The sequence below is a fragment of the Rhopilema esculentum genome, unplaced genomic scaffold (assembly GCF_057945365.1).
Source record: "Rhopilema esculentum isolate cy_ngs unplaced genomic scaffold, ASM5794536v1 HiC_scaffold_23, whole genome shotgun sequence".
NCBI lineage: Eukaryota > Metazoa > Cnidaria > Scyphozoa > Rhizostomeae > Rhizostomatidae > Rhopilema > Rhopilema esculentum.
Window position 1 is genome coordinate 1,417,911 of NW_028300834.1, and position 20,028 is coordinate 1,437,938.

Genomic DNA, 20,028 nt, shown 5'->3' on the forward strand with positions numbered 1-20,028 from the left:
TTTTCTCTCTTGTGCTCCAATGGTTATTTTTTCTGTATGCACCTGACACTTATTGGAAAATTATGCTGGTCATGTGCTTGCATTTTTGTGATTAGCCTATTTTGATCCATTATGGGTATATATTTTTCATTGTCTTCTTTCAGACCTTTATTCTGGCATTTTATACTCTGTAGAGTGTTAGATAAAAAAACTCTCAGCGTGTTGTGAAATTTTTGTTTTCTTTCAAAGCAATTTTTTCATTTGTAAATAATTACAGAACCCTAATCCTTCATAAAAAAGACTGAAATTTGACTCATTTTGCTTGCTAGTGTCATCAGACAAGATCACTTTTAGAGAACAGAAAGATTGCCAGAAAGATCTTGTTTGAAAAGCTTGAGTATATGATAAAGGGAGAAGACAGTAGTGTTGGGCAGAGAATGCAGCGGGACAAGAAAAAGTCAGCAGAGAATAAAAGGAGACAAAAATTGAGGGAGGAAGCAATTGCTGTGTCTTATGATTTTCATTCAAGATTCAGTAGCAAAGACAGTAACGATAAACAAGACTAAATGGTAAGTGCCTTGTGTAGCATGTGGTTTATTAATTCATTTCTCTAATCTTTAAAAAGCAAAGCATTGTTTTTGTGCATAGATTATTCTACTTTTTAGCATCAGCAAATGCTCAATCTGATAAGCAAGTAAGCAAGATTTGATTTGTTGGCACAGGTCAGGGTTTTGGCAACTAATAGCTGATGTGAATCTGGGGCTTCTGCCTTCAAATTGACATTCTAGAATGAAAAGCCTGGTTTCTCATTTATCAACTCCCAAATTTTGGTAATATGAATTGTTATTGATGAATAAAGTAGTGAAGGAGAGCGGTAATTAAGTTTCAGATTGACAACATGACTTTTGTAGGCCCTTTGATTCAATAAGCCACTATTGATGATCAGGTTTTGAAAAATACTTCTTGGGTTTGAATCGCGAGATCAAATGTTGTTTATGTTTAGTCGCAATTACTATAAATTTCTGGTGAGAATGTGTATAGTATGCTTAAAATTTTCAAGATTTAGTATCTTTGTGTCTCTTCACAACATCCTCTCGAAGTTTGTCAATTTCGTTTCTAAGATTTTCAAGGACGTTGCTCTCCACTTCCTTTGAGAATTCATCAAACCTTGCTGATATTGTACCTAAATAGATAAAAACATTGGGATCAAAAGTTTGATTGTCAATAAATATGATAAAAGAGATGGAGAGCGAGTGAGAGTATGGTTAAAGGCACTTGACAGATACTCTCTCCAATCAATAATTGGCTTGTCAACAGGCGCGATGGTTGGCCAGTGGTTTAAGCCACTTTGGTATCGGTCAATCGCATAAAAAACCAAATTTAGACAGATGTTCGCATTATTCTTATATGATGCACATAAACAAATCAAACATTTTAGAAGTGGTGGGCATATGTTGGCAAAAAAGGAACAACTCTGTGAGCTCCAAAAAAGGTACTCTACATCTATTTTTGAAAAGTGGGGACACATGCCCCCAGCACCCTCCTGCTCTTACGTCTATGATGGTGCATGTAAATTTTAGCGTTGTCTTGAAACTGGAAACATATCAGCGCTTACCGTTGCTAAACACCGACATTTCACGATCTTTCACTGATATTGGTACACTTCTCTTTGATTTGTATAGCCTATGTCCTGCTGTACTTATTAGGCCTATCCCCACAGTTATACTGCAAGAAATAGCCATGGCTACCAACATTTTTTGATATACTGAGGTTGACCCAAGTGCATTGTTTGTGACATCCGTATCGTCTGTAGATTCCTCTGGCAGCTATAATGTAATGGGACGTTAGCAACAGAGTGGAATGGCCTCATCAATAATCTGGCGAATAACACATATTTCGTCGTAATAATTTGTTGATTTTCTTTGATGGCTTAAGAAGAAGTCTTACGCACTGAAAATATTCAAAACCAACTTCCAAAACAAGCGCTAAGACAAACATTTTCCAGGAAAACGATGGATATAAGGGAGCTTCTAAGTAAATGTAATACACAATGAAAAACGGAAGAAAAGCTCAACATCAATCTTCTAGTGTCTGAAGATTAGTTTTTTAAAAAGGAAGCTCTTTAGTGGTTGAGATAATAATTGAAAGTGGGTTTTCATTTACCTTCCATGCCATCTCACTGATTGCATCTTTAAGAAGGCGACTTTCGGCATCTTTGTTTTCTTCGATAAATGTTCGCAAAAAATGTGCCCAGTCCTCATATCTCTTGCTAGAAAATGTCAATCCAAAGCCAGTGTCCGTGTTCTTGATATCTTTCTTTATTATTAGTTTGATACCAGAATTTGCGAAGTGTTTCCAGTAGTATCTTAAAGTGTATCTATCTATCAGGATACCTGAAACATAACGTTATTTATTTGGGAAGAAGGCCTGAGGTTTAAATGACCCTCTCTAATATTCTGATAAACCAGTAGCATGGTTGGACGTTGTGGCAAGATTTTTCTTCTAATTGCTTGGTTATCCTTTCATTCTTATTATATCAACATACATAAACTTTATAGGCGCAAGGGGTAAATTGCTATCTTGAAAACAAACATTCAGTCTTAGAGGGCTTATATCCATAAGCGTACGGGTCGGGGAGGCTGGGGGGCGGTAGCCCCCCCAGTTTTCGAAAAACCATGTCAGTCGGGCAAATTTTCAAAAATTCTCCGCAAATAGTCGGGCAGAAATGACTTCAAATAACCCAAAGACTGAAAGCTACGAGTAAATATCGTTGCATTATCAAGTCGACCAAAAGTACCTTACAAATGATAAGATGGTTTTTGAAAATTACAAGAAGCAAAGCGATTCTGAATCTTATGGTAATAATGCAGCAATGCTTGTCCAGAAGATGTTTCAAGAAGGTTTGAATCAAGTACTGCCATTCCTGTATGAAACAACATCATTGCTAGCAACGATTCTAGCAACATATTGATCAGCTGAAAGATCATTCAGTGGTCTTCGACGGCTGAAAACATATCTCAGATCAACCATGGACCAAGAACGGCTGAGAGATTCACATTGGCACTACTTAGCATCGAGAGGAAATTTTCAAACGAAGTTTTGAAAAGTGACATGAATGCGATGATTGATACATTTGGACATAGAAAGGGTCGGGACTCACATTTTTTTCACTGTAGTCGAATTCAAGAGTTAAAAGTAGTATTTTAATTGATATTGCATAAAATATTGGAAAAAATTATACATTGCTGTCCTTATCTATGAGAAAATTACATCAAACTTTTAGATCTGAACAGTAGACATTATAGAAGAATCGATAAGGATAGCATGTTCACCAAACATGTCTCTAATTGGTTTGCTCAACTCTCAACTGACTATTTTTACTTTAGATATTTAGGTAAAAAAGAACTCATAATGTAAATATTTTTCATGTCAAGCTCCTTATCACCAACAGGCTCATAAATATATGCATGCCTCTGTACTCGAGCAAAAATCCTACCGCCCCCCCCCCCCTGTAAAAATTCCGCCGTACGCTTATGCTTATATCCAGTGTGCTAATAGCTAACTGTAGCTGTACCACGTGTGTACTCAAATATTTGGAATATCATAAACCTTTAGGCCCCTTACAAAACCTGTTTGGCACAGGCATGCGGTCGTCGAAAGGAGATTAATAACTAAGGCACTTTCAGAGAGCATGAGATGAGACGAATTTTTGCTGGGTAAGTTTGCCTACCGCCCAAAGTTGCCGTACCTTTTTCAAGGGCCCGGTGTCTGCATTTTGTATTTACCAAAAAACCAGGGAGAATATTTTTACCTTTGCAGGGCTTTCAAGAGCCCAGTTATTTTCGGTAAATTATTTGGAGGCTGCCATTGAATGTCCTGCCTAAAAATCAGCCTCATAATGGCCAGCCCCTTGCCTGTCGAACTGCAAGCCCTACCGTCTTGTTCTGTAGATATACAAGCTTTTTATGACTTTATTTGAATATTACTGCAAACATTTTCAGTACATACTTACTAATAATTGCATTTAACCCAGAATTTCCCTTTCATGCAACATCCCAAAGACGTATTCATGAAACTTTGTACAACGCAGTAAAAGATATCAAAGAAATCATGAAGTGCATTTTAAAATAAAATTTACAAACCTTGGATTGATTCGTTTTTCAAAGCATTTATCAAGTGAGATATGTTCCGATACCCTAAAGAAATTTTCGAAAAATATGATCTTGGTAGAAATAAGCAACATCAAAATTTTACACTTATAATAGTAGACTTGAAAATTTATCTTCTGGAAAGATTTTGATAGTTTTTTACCAGTAAGTTTTGAAAAGGAATATCATAAAAAGTATATCATAAAAACTTGCCTATTGCGTTTGCACCGTCTCTATATATTATGTTCTCTTCGTACCCGATTGCAACATGCCTCAGAAATCCAACCTGTATTATGACAAAACAAAATACTTTACACATAAAAGGCTTTTCTGTCTGATAACAATTATAGCGATGACTGTCTATATTTAATCTTAGGATCAAGTGTGTAAGCTCTCGGGTTATGCCCAATTATACAAACGGGGCCCTCGATTGTGTTTTACTGTATAAGTACAACCATTTGCAGACGTATTGTGCCTTAAAACAAAACTGTTTGTGAAATTTGGCCAAATTTATTATCAGTTAAATCTTATAAGGATATTATTTTCTTAAATGCATTAGGTATATAAAAATATGATATAATCACAGTTTTGCCATTTATTTTCGTTGTTTCGCCAATAGCTGCTGAGGTAAGAGTTGAGGAAATAGAAGCTGTAAAAATCCCTGATATAACAATTCCTGTTGTTATCCAGAATACAGCAAAGATTCTGCCTCCAAAAGAACGCGGAGACTTATCACCGTACCTAGGAAAGAATAAACAGTAAGTGTTGTCGAAATATAATAAAAATTCTAAAGCACTTTCAAATAGCGTTTCAACAATGTCAGAGTCAGATATATTTAGTTGACTTGATCGAACTTGCGTTAAATTATCAAGAATTTATCGTTGGTTTTGGAACATTTCGATCAACGTTAGAGAACAGCTTGTGTCTGTGCAGTATTACATTTGACAGTTTTCTATAGTTTAGAGTGGAATTACGAAAGAAAACTTTCATTAGAACAAAAAGATCTCTTGAAGAGTTACCAATGAATCAGAAATCAGAAAACACTGGATTTGGAGCAAGGATGGAAATAGCCAGGGATTAGAAGATACAAAAGAATAATGGGAGGGAGAAGAAAAAAAACGTGTATCCAACATTGTATGCAAGTGAAAGAAATCAGAAAACAGAAAAGAGATAAAAGAGGACAAAAAGCTCTTTGGATTAATTCAATCCTTTGCATTAGAAGTTCAAGAATTGTTTCTAAGGCTATGATGACCAGATATAAGTTTGAAATGACCAGAGTAATTGACTGAATGGCTATTGCTTACCCGACAGTTGTCATGGAGATGTATGCCCACCAGCTTCCTTCAAGAGATCCCCGAATGAAGGATTGTGGGAACTCGTCGGGGTTTTTTCTTGTATCCTTTGAAAATCAAATAAAAGCAATTACGTGCTCGGACTTAATTGAAAAAACAGAGGGTAACGAGCCTGTTATCGACTCGTTTTATTATACAGTTTCTTAAATACATAATTTTCAAAACATAGGAATGCTCAAGTAATAACTGGACATTTTCAGCAGTCAAAACTTACATAAATGTGAGTTAGAAGCTGAGCAATGGAAACAAGCAGTATATATCGTAGATTTGATAGACCATGCATTTTCAATAAGCAGGATAGGGATGAGAAAATGTTTAAGCCAATCAAATTTTTCGCTTGAATTTTCGAAAGCCAATAGAAACTCAGAAAGATAATCAAAACACGTGGAGAAAATAACACTGTACCAGACGCAACAATAACTTGCATAAAACCAGTAGATTATAGACTCTGATATCCCTTCTTCTCAGTAAGCGATATTTGGATTTCTAATGTAAGTAGGCTCTAGGACAGGAGCGTTAAGCAAAATTTGCATATTTAGTGCACATCAGAACAACGATCGATGTAGGCACTAAATAAATCCCTCCATGACTAACGGGTTGTTTCCAACCCGGCGAAAAGCCAGGGCTACAGCTGTGAAAATCTGATTTCTCACCTAACCGAGATGGTCGCAACGGTTTTTTATACTTTAATGTATGGAGATTCAGAATCGAAGATGTGACCAAAAATTGTGCTCTGATACCACGTGATCGATGACGTCATAAATCATGCGAAGATTATAAGAATTCGGCAATATATTCAAAACCTGTGAGACGATTTAGCAATGGTAGCCTTATTTGAAAGGGCATTTTAAAAGCTTTCAATTTGTGCAATATTTGCAAAAAATGATTTACCAGCAACCATATGATGACTCCTCCTTGAATAGTCAACAGCAAAATGAGTGCAAACAGGGGCCATGCTTCATATAGAGACTTGAGAAGCCTGTTCATGACGACATCCCCAATGTTATCAGGATAGATAAATGCCACTCCAGGACTATTAATCAATCTCACATACGGATTGCTAAAGTAGTATCTTGCTTCTTTGATGCCGATCGCTGGCATTAACACTTGGTAATATGAAACATTGTAAAATTGTTTCGACAGCTCCACCATCGATTTGAATGGTTTCTGATAAAACAGGCGTGTGCAGTTCTTGCAACATGCTTTCAAAGCCAGCTTTAACATTGCTAAAAAGGATGCACAATACGGCGAATAAAATTTTGCTATAGATTACATAGTGGAATACATTTTGCTATAGAGGGCACCATAAAACTCCTAGAAACTTCATACCACATTGGATCAGTTTGAGCAAGATTTTTTCCTAAGAAATAATCACAGTTTCGAATGCAGCTTGGTATGAAAAAGTGGGAATACATTGAACATGTTGGCTGGCAGTAATGACAACTTTTGCTGTTGATGCATTGTCTGTAAAAGTCAGCGTCATGTTTAGAGTGTGTTCATTTAGGCTTTTCGTTATAATTTTCGTCATAATCAATACTGATTCTTGAATTAGTTGACAATTTGGCAACAAGTATTCGCGGTAATTCAGCAATCTAATTGTCTTAATTGTTTCATTTGTAATCAAAATGACTGGTCAAGAATGCAAAAAACCAAATAATATATTGTAGCAAAAGGCATCGGGTCAAGGAAAGCTGGGTTATGAGATTCGTATGTATTCAACGCTTTGAGACACTTCTAAGCTAGAGAAGAGCATTACCTGGAAGAATGCCATCCAGAGTTCCATTTGGCAACGTAAACACGTATGGAGGTGAGTTGAAGTACCAGATAGTTAAATCACTATTGCAAATACAGAACTGTTTATTGTACCAAGTCTCGCAGTTCATTTCATCGAAAACCGCTTTCGCAAGTCCTGTTACCAAGTCATACCTGAATAAAAGATCGTAGCTTTTTAAATGATATCTCAAAATCTTGTTCACTTAGAAAGAACGATTATTTTACTGAGTATATCCCGTCGATATCAACAAAACTCTGTTCAAATATAACACAATTGCAACGCAGAAGAAAAGACTGTACATAAATGATGAAGATTTCCGGTACAAATTGGAATTTGGCTTATTGGAACTAGCTATATTTGAAAAGTTGATGCACGCAAACAAAGTTAAAATTTCGCTTTTAAATTACTGCTTTTGCAGTAATGGTATCATACGCCACAGCTGCAGCTGCATACAATGGTATCAAACTTGCTCTTACCTTATGGAGCATTCTTCATTGAAAGATGTTTTCTTGGTGCAGTTGTGTCCTTTCCCTACTGTAAGACACAACAAAAAGCTGGATAAAAAAAGGTATAGCTTGTGCATCATTCCTTGTCATAATGCGTAAAGATATATCTCTCACACTTCCCTGCTAGATTTACTTGATCTGCAGCTATTACCAGCAAAGCAAGAATAGACAGGTGCCATATTACGTACAATACAAAGCAATGGTCCATTGTTGCTAGAATGCTAGTGGGCTAAAACTGGCTTCCAAATATTGAAAGCATTGACATAGCATAATAGCAACTCGCGCAAATTTTGTATGTGTCTTCTTCTGGATTTTCTGTCAACATGTGACCAATTATCAATTTGTGGAATCTAACCCATTATGGGGCTAAAACATTGTGTGCAGAGTTTGCAAAAAAGCCAATCAGCAAACTGTATGCTCCACACATGACTCAACAATTCTAGTTTACTTTGCTTCTTGATTTTACCTGTTGCGTAAACAGATATGAATTAACATAAATTATTTTGTATTTGCTTGCTAAAAAGAGTACCAGGAGTTTTGTGGTCGATCAACCTTCAATGGGATTTACATCAAATTTGTTTGCTGTATTATATATTACCATTAAGCATACCATTCCACATCTGAATGCCATCTGACGTAATACCGGTGACAAAGGGTAGCTTAATTTGGCTAAGTACAAGGGTTACTTTAATGCTAATGCATACATGCTATCATTTAAATGATCGATCAACCTTTAAATGATGTGATGACATTGTCAACATAAGCAAACTAACAACAAACTTCAGTGCTTCATCAAAGCAAATATTAGCAATAAAATATTTATTATTGCACTGGTTGAAAGCTCATCTAAAGGGTCTTTAAATAAAATGAGCTTGCCTTCTTCTTCACTTCGAGTCCATAAAGAACGGATGCAGAAAAAGAAAAATGACTATGCATTTTGTCGACTGCTGCCTTGATTCTGCCCTTACCCACTATTAAAAATACGAGTTCTTTTGCTGGCAGTACAACAAATAAGAGATAGACATTAAGGGGTACCTTCAAGCATGAATGACATACACCGTGTCTCACTTAAACTGTTGTAAATTAAAATAAGTTTTGCGAAGGTATAAAGTTTAGATAAATAGATAGAACGTAAATAGTTACAGTTTATAGAATTATTTTTCATAATTCATTAGTTACAGTCAGAAAAGAAGTTTGAGAACTAAATTATACATTTATACAGTTTTAATTTTTATTCAGTCAAAATCATATTTTTACCAACTACGATGTTTACGTGCAGGCAAGCAAGCAAGAGTTCAAAACTCTGATGCACTCATATTACTTCTTTCCTTCAGCCAATTTATTTTCTGGATATGATATCATGTTGCTTTTCAAGTATGTCTTCTCGTAGCTGCTCAAGTTGCTCTCGGAAGGCTTTTTCGACAGTTTGCGAAAAGACTTCAAATCTATCTTTTAATAGGCCTAAAGGGAATAAGATATTTTAGTTGCGAATAGACTGGAAATGTGCAATAAAAAAAATCCATGATGTCAATTAGAAACATTAGCCAAATAAAAAAAGATGATCAAATAGAATTTATGTAAGATGTTGTAGTGACCCTGCCTAGGCCTGTCGCGTTCCAACATGTCTATGAGTTGGTTTTTGTGCCAATAAGACATAAATTAAAAATGATGCGATATTGAAATATACAATTCTTACCATTTTGGAATACTGCGATTTCAGTGCCTTGAACTGCTGCTTGTTTTCTTCTCTTTTGTCTATATACCTTGTGAGCAACTGTAGCTGCGAGGCCGATCAACACTGTTACGGTGCAACAGCCAAACAGTGTCATTAGTACATACTTGTAAATCACAGCTGATCGAAATATTCCATTTTCAAATTCCAATGTTTCCTGGGGTTCTTCTGGCAGCTTTAGTAAACAAAGGAAGTCATGTTACAATAACTAAAGTAATTATTCTAAACTTACAATTTCAGATAAATAATTACCAAGCAATCTTTTGGTGGTACAAAACTTCTAAATGGCTTTAAAAATATCTATGTTCTGACGTTTTAAACTCTGAAGAGTGTCAGACGAAAAGCTTAAGTTTACTAAATAATTATCAGTTGGTATATTAAAATATTCAGTAGTAACTGTACAAGAAAAAATGTTAAATAACATAATATTTTAAAGATTTATTTTACATCTAGTATTTTGAGCTGTGATTAATATTGTATCATTCTGAAATTGCCAGTGTTTTATTATCAATGTTTTATTCATATGTATGGTTCTTTATAATATTCGAGTACCAGAGTATGGCCTGCAGTACATTAATTTGATGTCCATCTCTTAAAAAACAATCCACTGCTTCTAATTCTAGTCATCTTAAGTAACCCATGACAAGTTGTTATTGTATTCTATTAGACTAGGCTCTAACTAAGCGAGGTGCTACGGGGAAGTGTAGAAATTCTCATGTAGCTTATCAAGACAATTTTTTACAAGTAATCCGAATATCTTGGATAAAATGGCAAGTTCCTGAAAATTTCTGAGAACGTGGATAAAAATGATCTAGTGGCATATAAATCTAACTGTATGGAACCCTTTCAGTTCCAAGTGAAAGGCTCAAAAAGCTGCAAGCATAGTCTCCCAAATCAAATTCTTTGCTCAGAAATTTCAGTGTTGAACACCTATGATCACTAGATTATTGATTTTCCTCCTTTCTTCTAGCAAGAGAAGACGCTTATCGTTAGCACCTGTTCCGACCTATAATATTCAGTTACAAAGTCTGTTTTCATCAAAAAGCAAAGATTTTAATCAAGATTCAGCTAATCTGACTAGCCTTCAAGATTAAAAAGTGTAGAATTTTTATATCTAATTAAAGTAACTCATTGAATTACTATGCAAAGATATATCTGTTTCAATTTTCATTTGCATTCAAAAGACAACGCTAGAAAAGGCGATTAAGATTGCATTGTTGTCGGTATAGTTTAAGGATACATTTTGTCAGTGGGGGCCTTCTATACTTGTAGGCCATTAAATTCAGTTGTAAGTATGGTAAAATGTTCTGGACTAATGTTGTAAATTTTGAACAACGATTATGAGTTTCTTCTGTGTTATGCGACAAATTTAGGAAAACAATCAAGGCTTATTGCATTGCAGGCACGGGGAAGGGCCTCTCAAGCTCCAGCTCGAGCAATCGCCATAGTTGGAAATATAATTGTTTTTCAGCTATATCTAATGCAATGGCTATAGATATAATTGGAAAAGCATGCTTACCTTCTCTTTTATGCTCTCTATTGCATCAAATAGTATACGACTCTCAGCATCCAGGTTTTCTGCTTGGAAGTTACTCAAAAAATGGGCCCAGTAAGCCAGACTTTTATCTGCAAATATCATGCCAAAGCTGATGTCAGTGCTTGCAATGTCTTTTTTGACTGCCAGCTTGATACCAGACTCCTGAAACTGCTTCCAGTGGTATCTCAATATCAGCCTATCCATAAGAATACCTGAAACAAGAAGTTCCCCCAAAGCTACATTAAAGCAAGGATTTGTAAATCAGTGTTCAAATGTAGTCAGAAGCATTTATAGAATTCTCAAATATTGTTTTGATAAGATCCAGTGTTTTGAAAGTGTTTGCAAAAAGAAATATGACACAGCACAGCTAATGTAAGTAACCTGTGCGTACGTGGTTCAGGTATTTAAAAGTAATGTAATCATAGAGGTAATCGAATTTGGTACAGTGCAAAAAACCAAGTGGTTTTTTCTAATTAGTGTCCATTGCGACGTCAAGAGATGCATTATCTTTTATCCCTAGGCATTCGCCCCATCCATTTAGAGTAGCAGAGTGGGCCTAAATTCTGCTTTCAAGGCAGATTAATTTAGCCAACACAGAATGATTTGCACGGATAGTAGATTGCAGTAACAATGCATACCGTCAATTGTTCTCTTACTCAATGAAGTTATCAGGTCGGACACATTCGAATACCCTAGAAAATTTTAAGATCTTAATTGAATTATTCATTAACAATATAGAATATATAATAATAATAATAAAACGAATATTTATACAGGATAGACACTTCAACGTGTTAATTAGCTGTTATTAATGTGTGACCTGTGTTCTACGCCTAAATACTATTAATGTCTGCGAAAGAAGAACCGCCGGATAGGCTGTCCGCCAGATTCTATGAATCTTGCAATGAGTATAAATATGGAGATAAAATACAGGAACAAAGCAATTCCGGCGGACAGCAAGCACGAGAAATCAATTTAATTAGATAAATTTTCAAAGTAAATTAGATAAAATGCATACTAATATTTCGCCCCTGCGTTCAGGGCTCCATCAGAGCTCCATTCAGGGCTAAATGCTATTACCCTAAGTATTTGAAAATATTAGAAAACAGATATATATATAAAAGAGGAAGTTAAACTATTCACCCCCAAAGTTACAGATATAGTTTTAAGATAAGTATCATTTAAATATCATTTAAAATGTTCATTGAGTTGTTTCTCAAATTCTTTATAGCTCTCAATTTTACGAATTTCTAGCGGTAGTTCATTGTACATCCTCGCACCCATAAACCTAAATGGTTTTCTTGCGTACTCAAAAATTATTGCAAAATATCGTGCCCAGTGCCTAGGAAATATTACGGAGATGGTGCCCTGAAACAAGTTTAAATCATGAATCCAGAACAAGCGGAAATTTTCTTTTCGAAAACGTTTCTTGGGGTTCTATTCTAGAAAGATATGTAACAATTGCCTACCAGCAATTACCTCTTTGAACATACATATCTTAATTGATAATCAAAAACCCGCCACTAAAATTATTGCCGACATTATGGATAAAACGAGTCTGCCCACGTACATTGATTCCGGAATACCACCGTTGATAGAAAACTCTTGGTTCACCTTGTTGTATTACAAGTGGGTATGTTAGTGTAAGGCTGAGGGTAGAGGGTGCCGTTGTAAAATGTTAAGAGGGAGGCTGTGCTGTAGGAAACTTCTAGAAGCATAATGAAAGATTACACTAATGGTCACACCCTGCACACGTGCATTCTTGTTAAATAGTTTCTTTTGTGAATGTGAGTTTCTTCCAACTTTTCACCGGCTCTAAAAATTTGACAAAATTTGCTCATTCGTGAAAAACAAATAAGTATCTTGCCAGGAAAGAAGCTCGTCCAACCAAACATACACATTCTTGTTAAAAGAAGGGGCTGTGCCTTTCCTTCGAAACCTCTCTAAAATTTTCCAAGGGAGCTGAGCCTCCTAAGCCTTCTCTACGGCACCCTAGATTAAGGGTTTAGTGAAGGAGACGAGGTCGAATTTTGTTGGTTTTTCATTTGAAAGGTAGTCTGGGATAACATTTTTGAATAGGCAAGGAAAAATTTTAGGAATAGACATTTTTCAGGAAAATGTTAATTTATGCTACATTTTTGAATTCAAATTGCTGCATCATAGCATGGAAATTGCTGCAGTTAAAACCACTTTCTTAATTTACCAGTTGCATTTCCGCCTTCCCTGTAGATGATGTTCTGCTCGAAACCATATGTAATCTTTTCCAAAAATCCAACCTAAAAATAACTTATATTTTTAAAAATTTTAATCTAGATTTATCATTTCCAATGATCACACAAGGCAATACTTTCAAAAACTTTAACGCTACCCTTCTATCAATATTGTATCTATAACGTTATAAGAATATCAGTTTTTCCTTAAAGGTAAGATATAAAAAGTGTATTGTATGGTTCCTATATTGTAGTTTTATGGATTTGATAATTTTTTCTGAAGTGATAAGTATCAGGCTATGAAAAGGACAAAATTACATTTTTGCGATTTAAGTTTGTTTTCCCACTAGCTGTTGCTGAGGTTAATGATGAAGTAATAGAAGCTGTGAGAAGCCCTGATATGACAATTCCCAAAGTTATCCACAGCACACCAAACGCTCTACCAGCAAACGAACGCGGGGACTTGTCGCCATACCTAAGACAGATGACATTTTTAGATTAAAGATTCAAATATTTTGTATAATTTAATTCACATCTACAGTGTAGGTTAAAATGAATTTTTATTTTGTAGAGCACACTTCTAGCATGGAATGCTCGAAACGGCACAGATTGTTGTGCAATGAAATGACATTAGGGGTGGGGTGGGGTGGGGGCTGATGAGAGAGAGAACATACCAATTTTATGCTTATTTTCATGTTTTGGTAGTTTGCTGTAAAAGATAGCTATTGGGGTTTTCAAGCTATATACGCGCGAGGGTTTTTCGGGCTGATAGATTAGTGCCTAATGGCTTGAATATGTGCTTAATTGGAAAAAAACGCAGGAAAATTGAAGGATTCGGGTTAGTTTTATTAACTGTTTTTAAAGCAGTGCAACCATTTTAATTTTAAATCTAGCTTCAATCAAGGAATTTTGGCTGCTACATGAATTTTTGGAAATGATATGTACATGACAAAATAAAAAAAGAGAGCAGAAGCGCGTTCGGTTGGTCCAAAATTTTGAGGGCTACCACTACCAGGCAGGTGACATTACATCATCTTTTTTATCAGACTGTAGTATTATGTAGACAAAGAAAGACGTAGTAGGCCCTATGCTTACCCCACGGTTGTCATAGAAACGTAAGCCCACCAGCAACCTTCAAGAGAACCTTTAATGAACGACGGATGGAATTCCTCTGCATTTTGTCTTGCATCCTGGTAAGAGATGAAAACAGAAGTAAAAGAATGGTTGAAACAGTTCTGGAAGATTAGTTGTCTAAATGACTTAAAAATTTAGCAAAACGTTTGGAAGTTCAGGTTTTTATTCGGATTCCTCACTTTTTTGGGGGGGAGAGGGGGGGGGTTCAGACCTATTGCATATCATTTGGATTCCTCACAACTTGCATAGGGTTTTGACATGTTAAACGTTTGTCATGAATCCGACGTAAGCCGGAATTTTCTGACAAGGGCGCAATTCATCCAGAACCTGCCATGCCCCTGTCCTCCATAATTTCGGCCGCTGACTTCAGTCTTTATGGATGATGATGTTAGGCTTATCTTAGATTTGATTATTGATCAAAGAAGATGTTGATGTGCTATAAATCTGTAAAGTAAGCTCTTGGATTTTGTCTGTTGATAGCCGAGAAAACTTGTGATAAGATTTCAGCTGTCATGATAACTTTCTTTGCTCATGCCAAGAAATATTTTCTACCAAGGTATGAGGACTTTTATAAGAACAAGAAGGCTTCCGCAAAAGGCATCTAAAGAAGCAGTCACAGAAAATATTCACGTACATGCTTTGTTATTAACAAGTGCATGTGTGCGTTTTATCCATGAACATTGCTCAGTATGAGTCCTTGCGATACAACAGACTGCCTCACAAACAGAATAGATTCCTTTTCATAGTTAAATACATTTTCAAAATCAAAGGCTCTGTTAAGAATCAAATCTTGTAAGGTTATTAAGTATGCTAAGCCAAGAGTTTTACACTAGGCACAGATAATAAAATTGGATATTATCGTGGTGTATCCAAGGGCAATGTTTTTGTTGTTTTTTTATAGAAAATTGTCCTATTTTCAGTGCCCTTACTAGAAATGTTTTTGATGGGGCTCGATTTTTCATGGGACAGGGTAAAATCGTTAAGCGAGCAAAAAGCAAGCTTGGGTCTTGGGACACTTGAAGACCCTAAGGGTGGCGGAACCCTAACACGTCTGCGAGATATATTGAAACTGGTCCTGGAACAGGACTTTACAAGTATTATAGCGTTTTAAAACAAAATTGCTATTTACTAACGGTGTTTTCACCAATTTACATAGTTTTCATCGATGACCATTCACCCCAACCTTTTTGTAGCTATCATTGATTCAAATTGTAAGGGCAGAGCTAAAAATATTATCGTTTTCCTTGCGAATTCATTCAATGCAAAGTAATTGAATCACTAGAGACGATCCGCACTCAGAGTACCCCAACTCTGCTTTTGAAATCGACAGATGTTAAGAAAACCCCTTGTAGCGAACCCCCTATGATCCTTTCTTGCCAAGAAAAACGCTGACCCACCAAAAACTGCTCCCCCCTCCCTAGGTTTCTGTTGCTCTCCCCGTTGAATCTTTTGTTTCCCTGTGGAGAAAGGTTTTCCAATTCTATATACTTTTGCTCTTCCCTGCCACGATGTCTGTGACGAACCCCATATTGGGAGTTTCTGTGCTGTATCTCTGATGCCTGGTTGGGGTTGCTACTGGGGGTGTTTTAGAAAGCAACTTACCAGAAGCCAAATGATGACACCACCCTCGATGGTCAATAGCACAATCATTGCAAGCAATGGCAATGTGTCTCCAAGCGAATGGAAGAGTCTGTCCAACATTTGCTCTTGCGAGTCATCTATTTGAAGGTATGCCACACCAGGGTTATTCATTAGTTTCACATATGGCTTTCCAAGGTAAAAAGCAGCATCTTTGGTTCCAATGACTGGCATTAATATTTGGTAATGGGATTGGTTATAAATATTTAGCATCATCTGGTCTATTGACGTGAATGGTTTTTGATATTTCAGCGGCGTACAAATATAGCAACAACTTCTCACGAATATTTTTAATATGGCTGAAAATAAAGCAAATAATTAATGGTTTCTAGAAAAATTTTAGACTACGTAGATTTGATAAAGCTAGGAATATGAATTCTGCTTCCTTGCTAAGAAAAAACTCATCAGCTTCTAAAATGCTCCTTTGGTTCATGATGGCTGATTTGTGACATGCTTGTGACAAATTTGAAGTTCTTTCTCTTCAGCGAAAGACTTTAATTTTCCAATGTTTCCAAACATTAAACAGTTTAAGCTTTATTTCTATTTCAAAATTCTTTCTCTTAATAGACCAAAGAATGGTTTCTCTCCTTTCATCTCGTTCTACAGAGACAGATTTTGACAGACCTTTTATCAGTTAACTGTAGTGTCCGCTTATATGCAACTTCTTGAAAACGATTGTTAAAGACTGATTGTAACAAAATTATATAGAGAAAGAACTATTCAAAAAAATCATTTGTTACAAGATTAGAATTGGGCGTGGCTGTTTTCTGATAAAGTCAGTGATATTGAGTGTTAAAATAAACAGAAACGATGATGCAATCCGGTTATACCTTATGTCATCTAAGTTCAATTCAAGAACAACCCTAGGCTCAAAATAAGAAAATTAGGAATCTTGGGGCTCGACAAAAAATTTGGTATTCTTAAATAAAAAAGTGGGCACATACAGATTACTGTTCTTTTGGCCTGGCTCACAAATTTCAGAACCAAAGCCAAATTACAATGACTGAGCCAGTGCTTATGCAGCAATATCTTAGCCTGCAACAGATTTAAGTGACTTACAACATGTAAAAATTGAACGATAATTCACGGTATTTTCAAGCCGCCTTAAATACCTAATTAGTCTAAAAACACTTTCATGGCGTCACCCCTGAGAGACTACTAGTAGCATCACCTGGCAGAATTCCATCCAAGGTTCCATTTTGCAAAGTGTAAACGTATGGAGGCAAGTCATAGTTCCAAATTGTCAAAACCATTTTGCAGACTCTGTAGTACTCATATGTCGTTTGGCAAGAAGCATTTTCATAGAGATGTTTCGCAACACCAGCTGCCAGATCATACCTAAAATGCATTATGTGTGAATTATCTCTTTTGTCAGAAAACATAGCATAGAGTAGCTAAGTTGATCAAAGAACTTGGATCATACTAAATATTAAAGGGGCCAAAATGTTTTGAGAGTTCTAAGCATGCTAAAGCCAAGGCAAAGGCAAATCTTTTTATGCTTTAGATAAGGAATTTTTTTAGAATAATTGCCCCCAGTCCCCCTTTTTCCGTGGTCTTTGAGTTGATTTAATCTTCAGTAAATAATCAGTGCTTGTATTTTTCTGTTTAAAAGCAAGGTCCATGCATAGAAATAGCAAAGCCCAAGTGCTCAATTATTTTCTCCGTTAACTAAATTCTTTATCACATACATCAACTTCTTACCCATTTGCAACAAATAATATTAGCGAGGAAAGTTGCTACAAGATAATATTCAAAGCTTGCATTCGAAAAACCAACATTTAGGGCCCAGTAAAGGATTTATCAATTAAGAGAAGACCTACTTTTTGTGAGACTCTTAATTTTTTACGTTGAGCCTAAGATTATTTTAAATTTATTTGACAGAAGGTGTAATTTTATATCGTATTTTATAATCACTCTGTTATAAACTTTTTCCTTTGGCCGAGCTCTGCAGGATTTGAAGAGAAAAACAACACCATGTCATATCATAAAAATGCTAATTTTTATCTACAACCAAATAATTAACTTAATCCACACCTTCATCCATAACCGCGTGTTCCAATCTCTTTACGGTTCTCTTTCTATTGCTGACGTGTGCGCTCTATTTCGCTGCGCACCCTGCTGCACAGTATCATTATGGCGCAGAGCGCTTGATCAGTGGGCGCAGTCCTTACTTTACAACAGACACCATACGTCTTTTTCAAGACATATAACTTGCATTTGTTTTGCATTCCAAAAAACTCAAACAGACAAAAATTAATTTTTGATGAAGTTTGAGTCTTGCATTGTTCTTAAGTTTTTCTTAAATTTCAACAATTTTGAGCCTTAATAGTGTCTACAGTAGGGCCTAAATTGTACCTGTTCTTTCTTATTTACAAAAACCGATAATTTTATGAATGGTCTTTAAATACTGCAAATTTCACGAAAAAGTGTGCGTATTTATCATTTTTGACTTTTTCTGTTATTTGCAGTAAAGACATACTTTGGATTTCATTTTTGTAATGAATCCTTCGTGGCTGATATTTTTAAGGCATCTCTTAAAGAAGAATTAATTCAGGCTCAAGGACCACGCAGCATATCACAGATTAAGGGGACAAAAACATTTTGGGGAGGGGGCAAAAACCAGAGCAGGGCCATTTTTGTATGGTTTCAAGTACATTTTGGAAATTGTTGGGGGAGGGGCTAAAGCCTTCCCCCGCTTTTGCGGTCTCTGTTCAGGCTACCTATACGTTTCACCACCATCAAAATGCATAAAAATGAAAGTTTCTTAGAAATTTCTAAAAGTCTTACAAAATGGAAAACGTTCAATTCGTCAACTAAACTCGACACAATATTGCAAACAGTTGCACGTGCTAAAGTATAATTCTGTATGACGTACAATGCCTGCCAAAAGTTATCGTGCACTAACTTTAGTTTCAAGGGCAAATTCAGTTATTCCTCATTCCCCCTTTGAACAATTCTGGTTTACTACAAAATGACGTGGGAGATTAGGAAGTACGCTTTTGCTGCTAATTCAATGCTATTTTTCTAAATTATCAACATGGTTTAAGGGAGAAGGGGGTGCGGAAATAGGAGTATTTGGGGAAAGAATTGAAAAATATAAAAACACAAAGCAAATTGTTGGGTGTTCCAAGTACTTTTGGCAATGATTGTTCATATTGCTGTATGTTGCCCTGTTGTAATCACATTATTTGGTACACATTCAGAAGCTTTTTAACTTCTTCAGCCGAAGCCCACAAAGATGAGAAACTCTAAGAAAAATACAGTATCTTTTTAACATTCAAGCCGTCAAATACTTAAACTGCTTTTACCTCACTTCATTCATAGACTTTTGTCTTTATTGTTTCTATTATTGACAGTTTGTGATAATAGAGAAAGAAGATTATCATTTATAATTTTTTAATTGAGGTATTACTTATGGAAGCCTATAGCCAAGGGCCCCCGGGTCAGTGACCCCCCTGACCCCCTCTCGTCAGCACTGATAATACGGTATGGTATAGTGGAATCAATGCCTAAAATACAATGCTATGATACCTTACAGTACACTTGACGTCCTCTGAAAAGTCTCCACTGCTATTATTTGACTGTCCAGCAACAAATGACAGCATTGCAATTGCTACATACGTGTACAGTATAAACACAGATCTTTGTGTCCAAAACATTTTAGACGCACAGCACTCCATCTTAATCTGATATCGTCTGCAACTTATGAAACCAACACGATGAAAATGTGCAGGTGCCCTAATTCTTTATCGAATTACTGTTGGTTCAATTGATAAAATTAATGAAAGGAAAATGCTTCAACAACAATAAATAATCCTGATTCAGTAACTTGAAATGAAAATTGCCAAATTTTGTGAATAATGAATAGACCTAGCCTCAGGATCATACATTAATTGTTGTTTTTATCCAATGTAACGTCATTATTTGAAAAAAGCAGATTGTTTCATTGGTGGTGATTGTTGCGGAGATTGACAAGGAAAAATTTATGAAGCATACTGTTGTAAATCGCAGAAATTTG

General features: G+C 35.9%; 3 protein-coding genes across 7 annotated transcripts in view; 1 reads left to right on the forward strand and 2 right to left on the reverse strand.

The window, feature by feature from the left end:
* The window catches only part of LOC148957532 (mitochondrial translation release factor in rescue-like), a 56,558-nt gene that overhangs the window by 792 nt on the left and 35,738 nt on the right, over nt 1-20,028 (forward strand). For 2 of the 5 annotated variants that reach the window (XM_089115248.1, XM_089115251.1), the window contains exon 2: nt 309-548. In XM_089115248.1, the coding sequence (XP_088971374.1) occupies nt 309-545 (237 nt within the window). In that variant the 3' untranslated portion in view covers nt 546-548. Of the gene's footprint in view, nt 1-308; nt 1,045-4,746; nt 6,400-7,146; nt 7,277-20,028 lie in introns of those variants that run through there. The other 3 variants (XM_089115250.1, XM_089115249.1, XM_089115247.1) reach the window with 3 other exon arrangements.
* On the reverse strand, nt 1,024-7,866 carry LOC148957533 (uncharacterized). Its single transcript, XM_089115237.1, has 10 exons — nt 7,730-7,866; nt 7,236-7,405; nt 6,371-6,705; nt 5,432-5,526; nt 4,712-4,868; nt 4,341-4,413; nt 4,122-4,175; nt 2,143-2,372; nt 1,595-1,805; nt 1,024-1,162 (listed from the first exon to the last, which is right to left on the reverse strand). Exons 1-10 carry the CDS (start codon nt 7,837-7,839, stop codon nt 1,035-1,037), a joined length of 1,563 nt encoding a protein of 520 aa, XP_088971363.1. The 5' UTR covers nt 7,840-7,866; the 3' UTR covers nt 1,024-1,034.
* LOC148957534 (uncharacterized) lies at nt 8,579-19,707 on the reverse strand. Its single transcript, XM_089115236.1, has 10 exons — nt 19,542-19,707; nt 17,182-17,348; nt 15,975-16,309; nt 14,334-14,428; nt 13,557-13,713; nt 13,232-13,304; nt 11,667-11,720; nt 11,011-11,240; nt 9,456-9,666; nt 8,579-9,220 (listed from the first exon to the last, which is right to left on the reverse strand). Exons 1-10 carry the CDS (start codon nt 19,688-19,690, stop codon nt 9,099-9,101), a joined length of 1,593 nt encoding a protein of 530 aa, XP_088971362.1. The 5' UTR covers nt 19,691-19,707; the 3' UTR covers nt 8,579-9,098.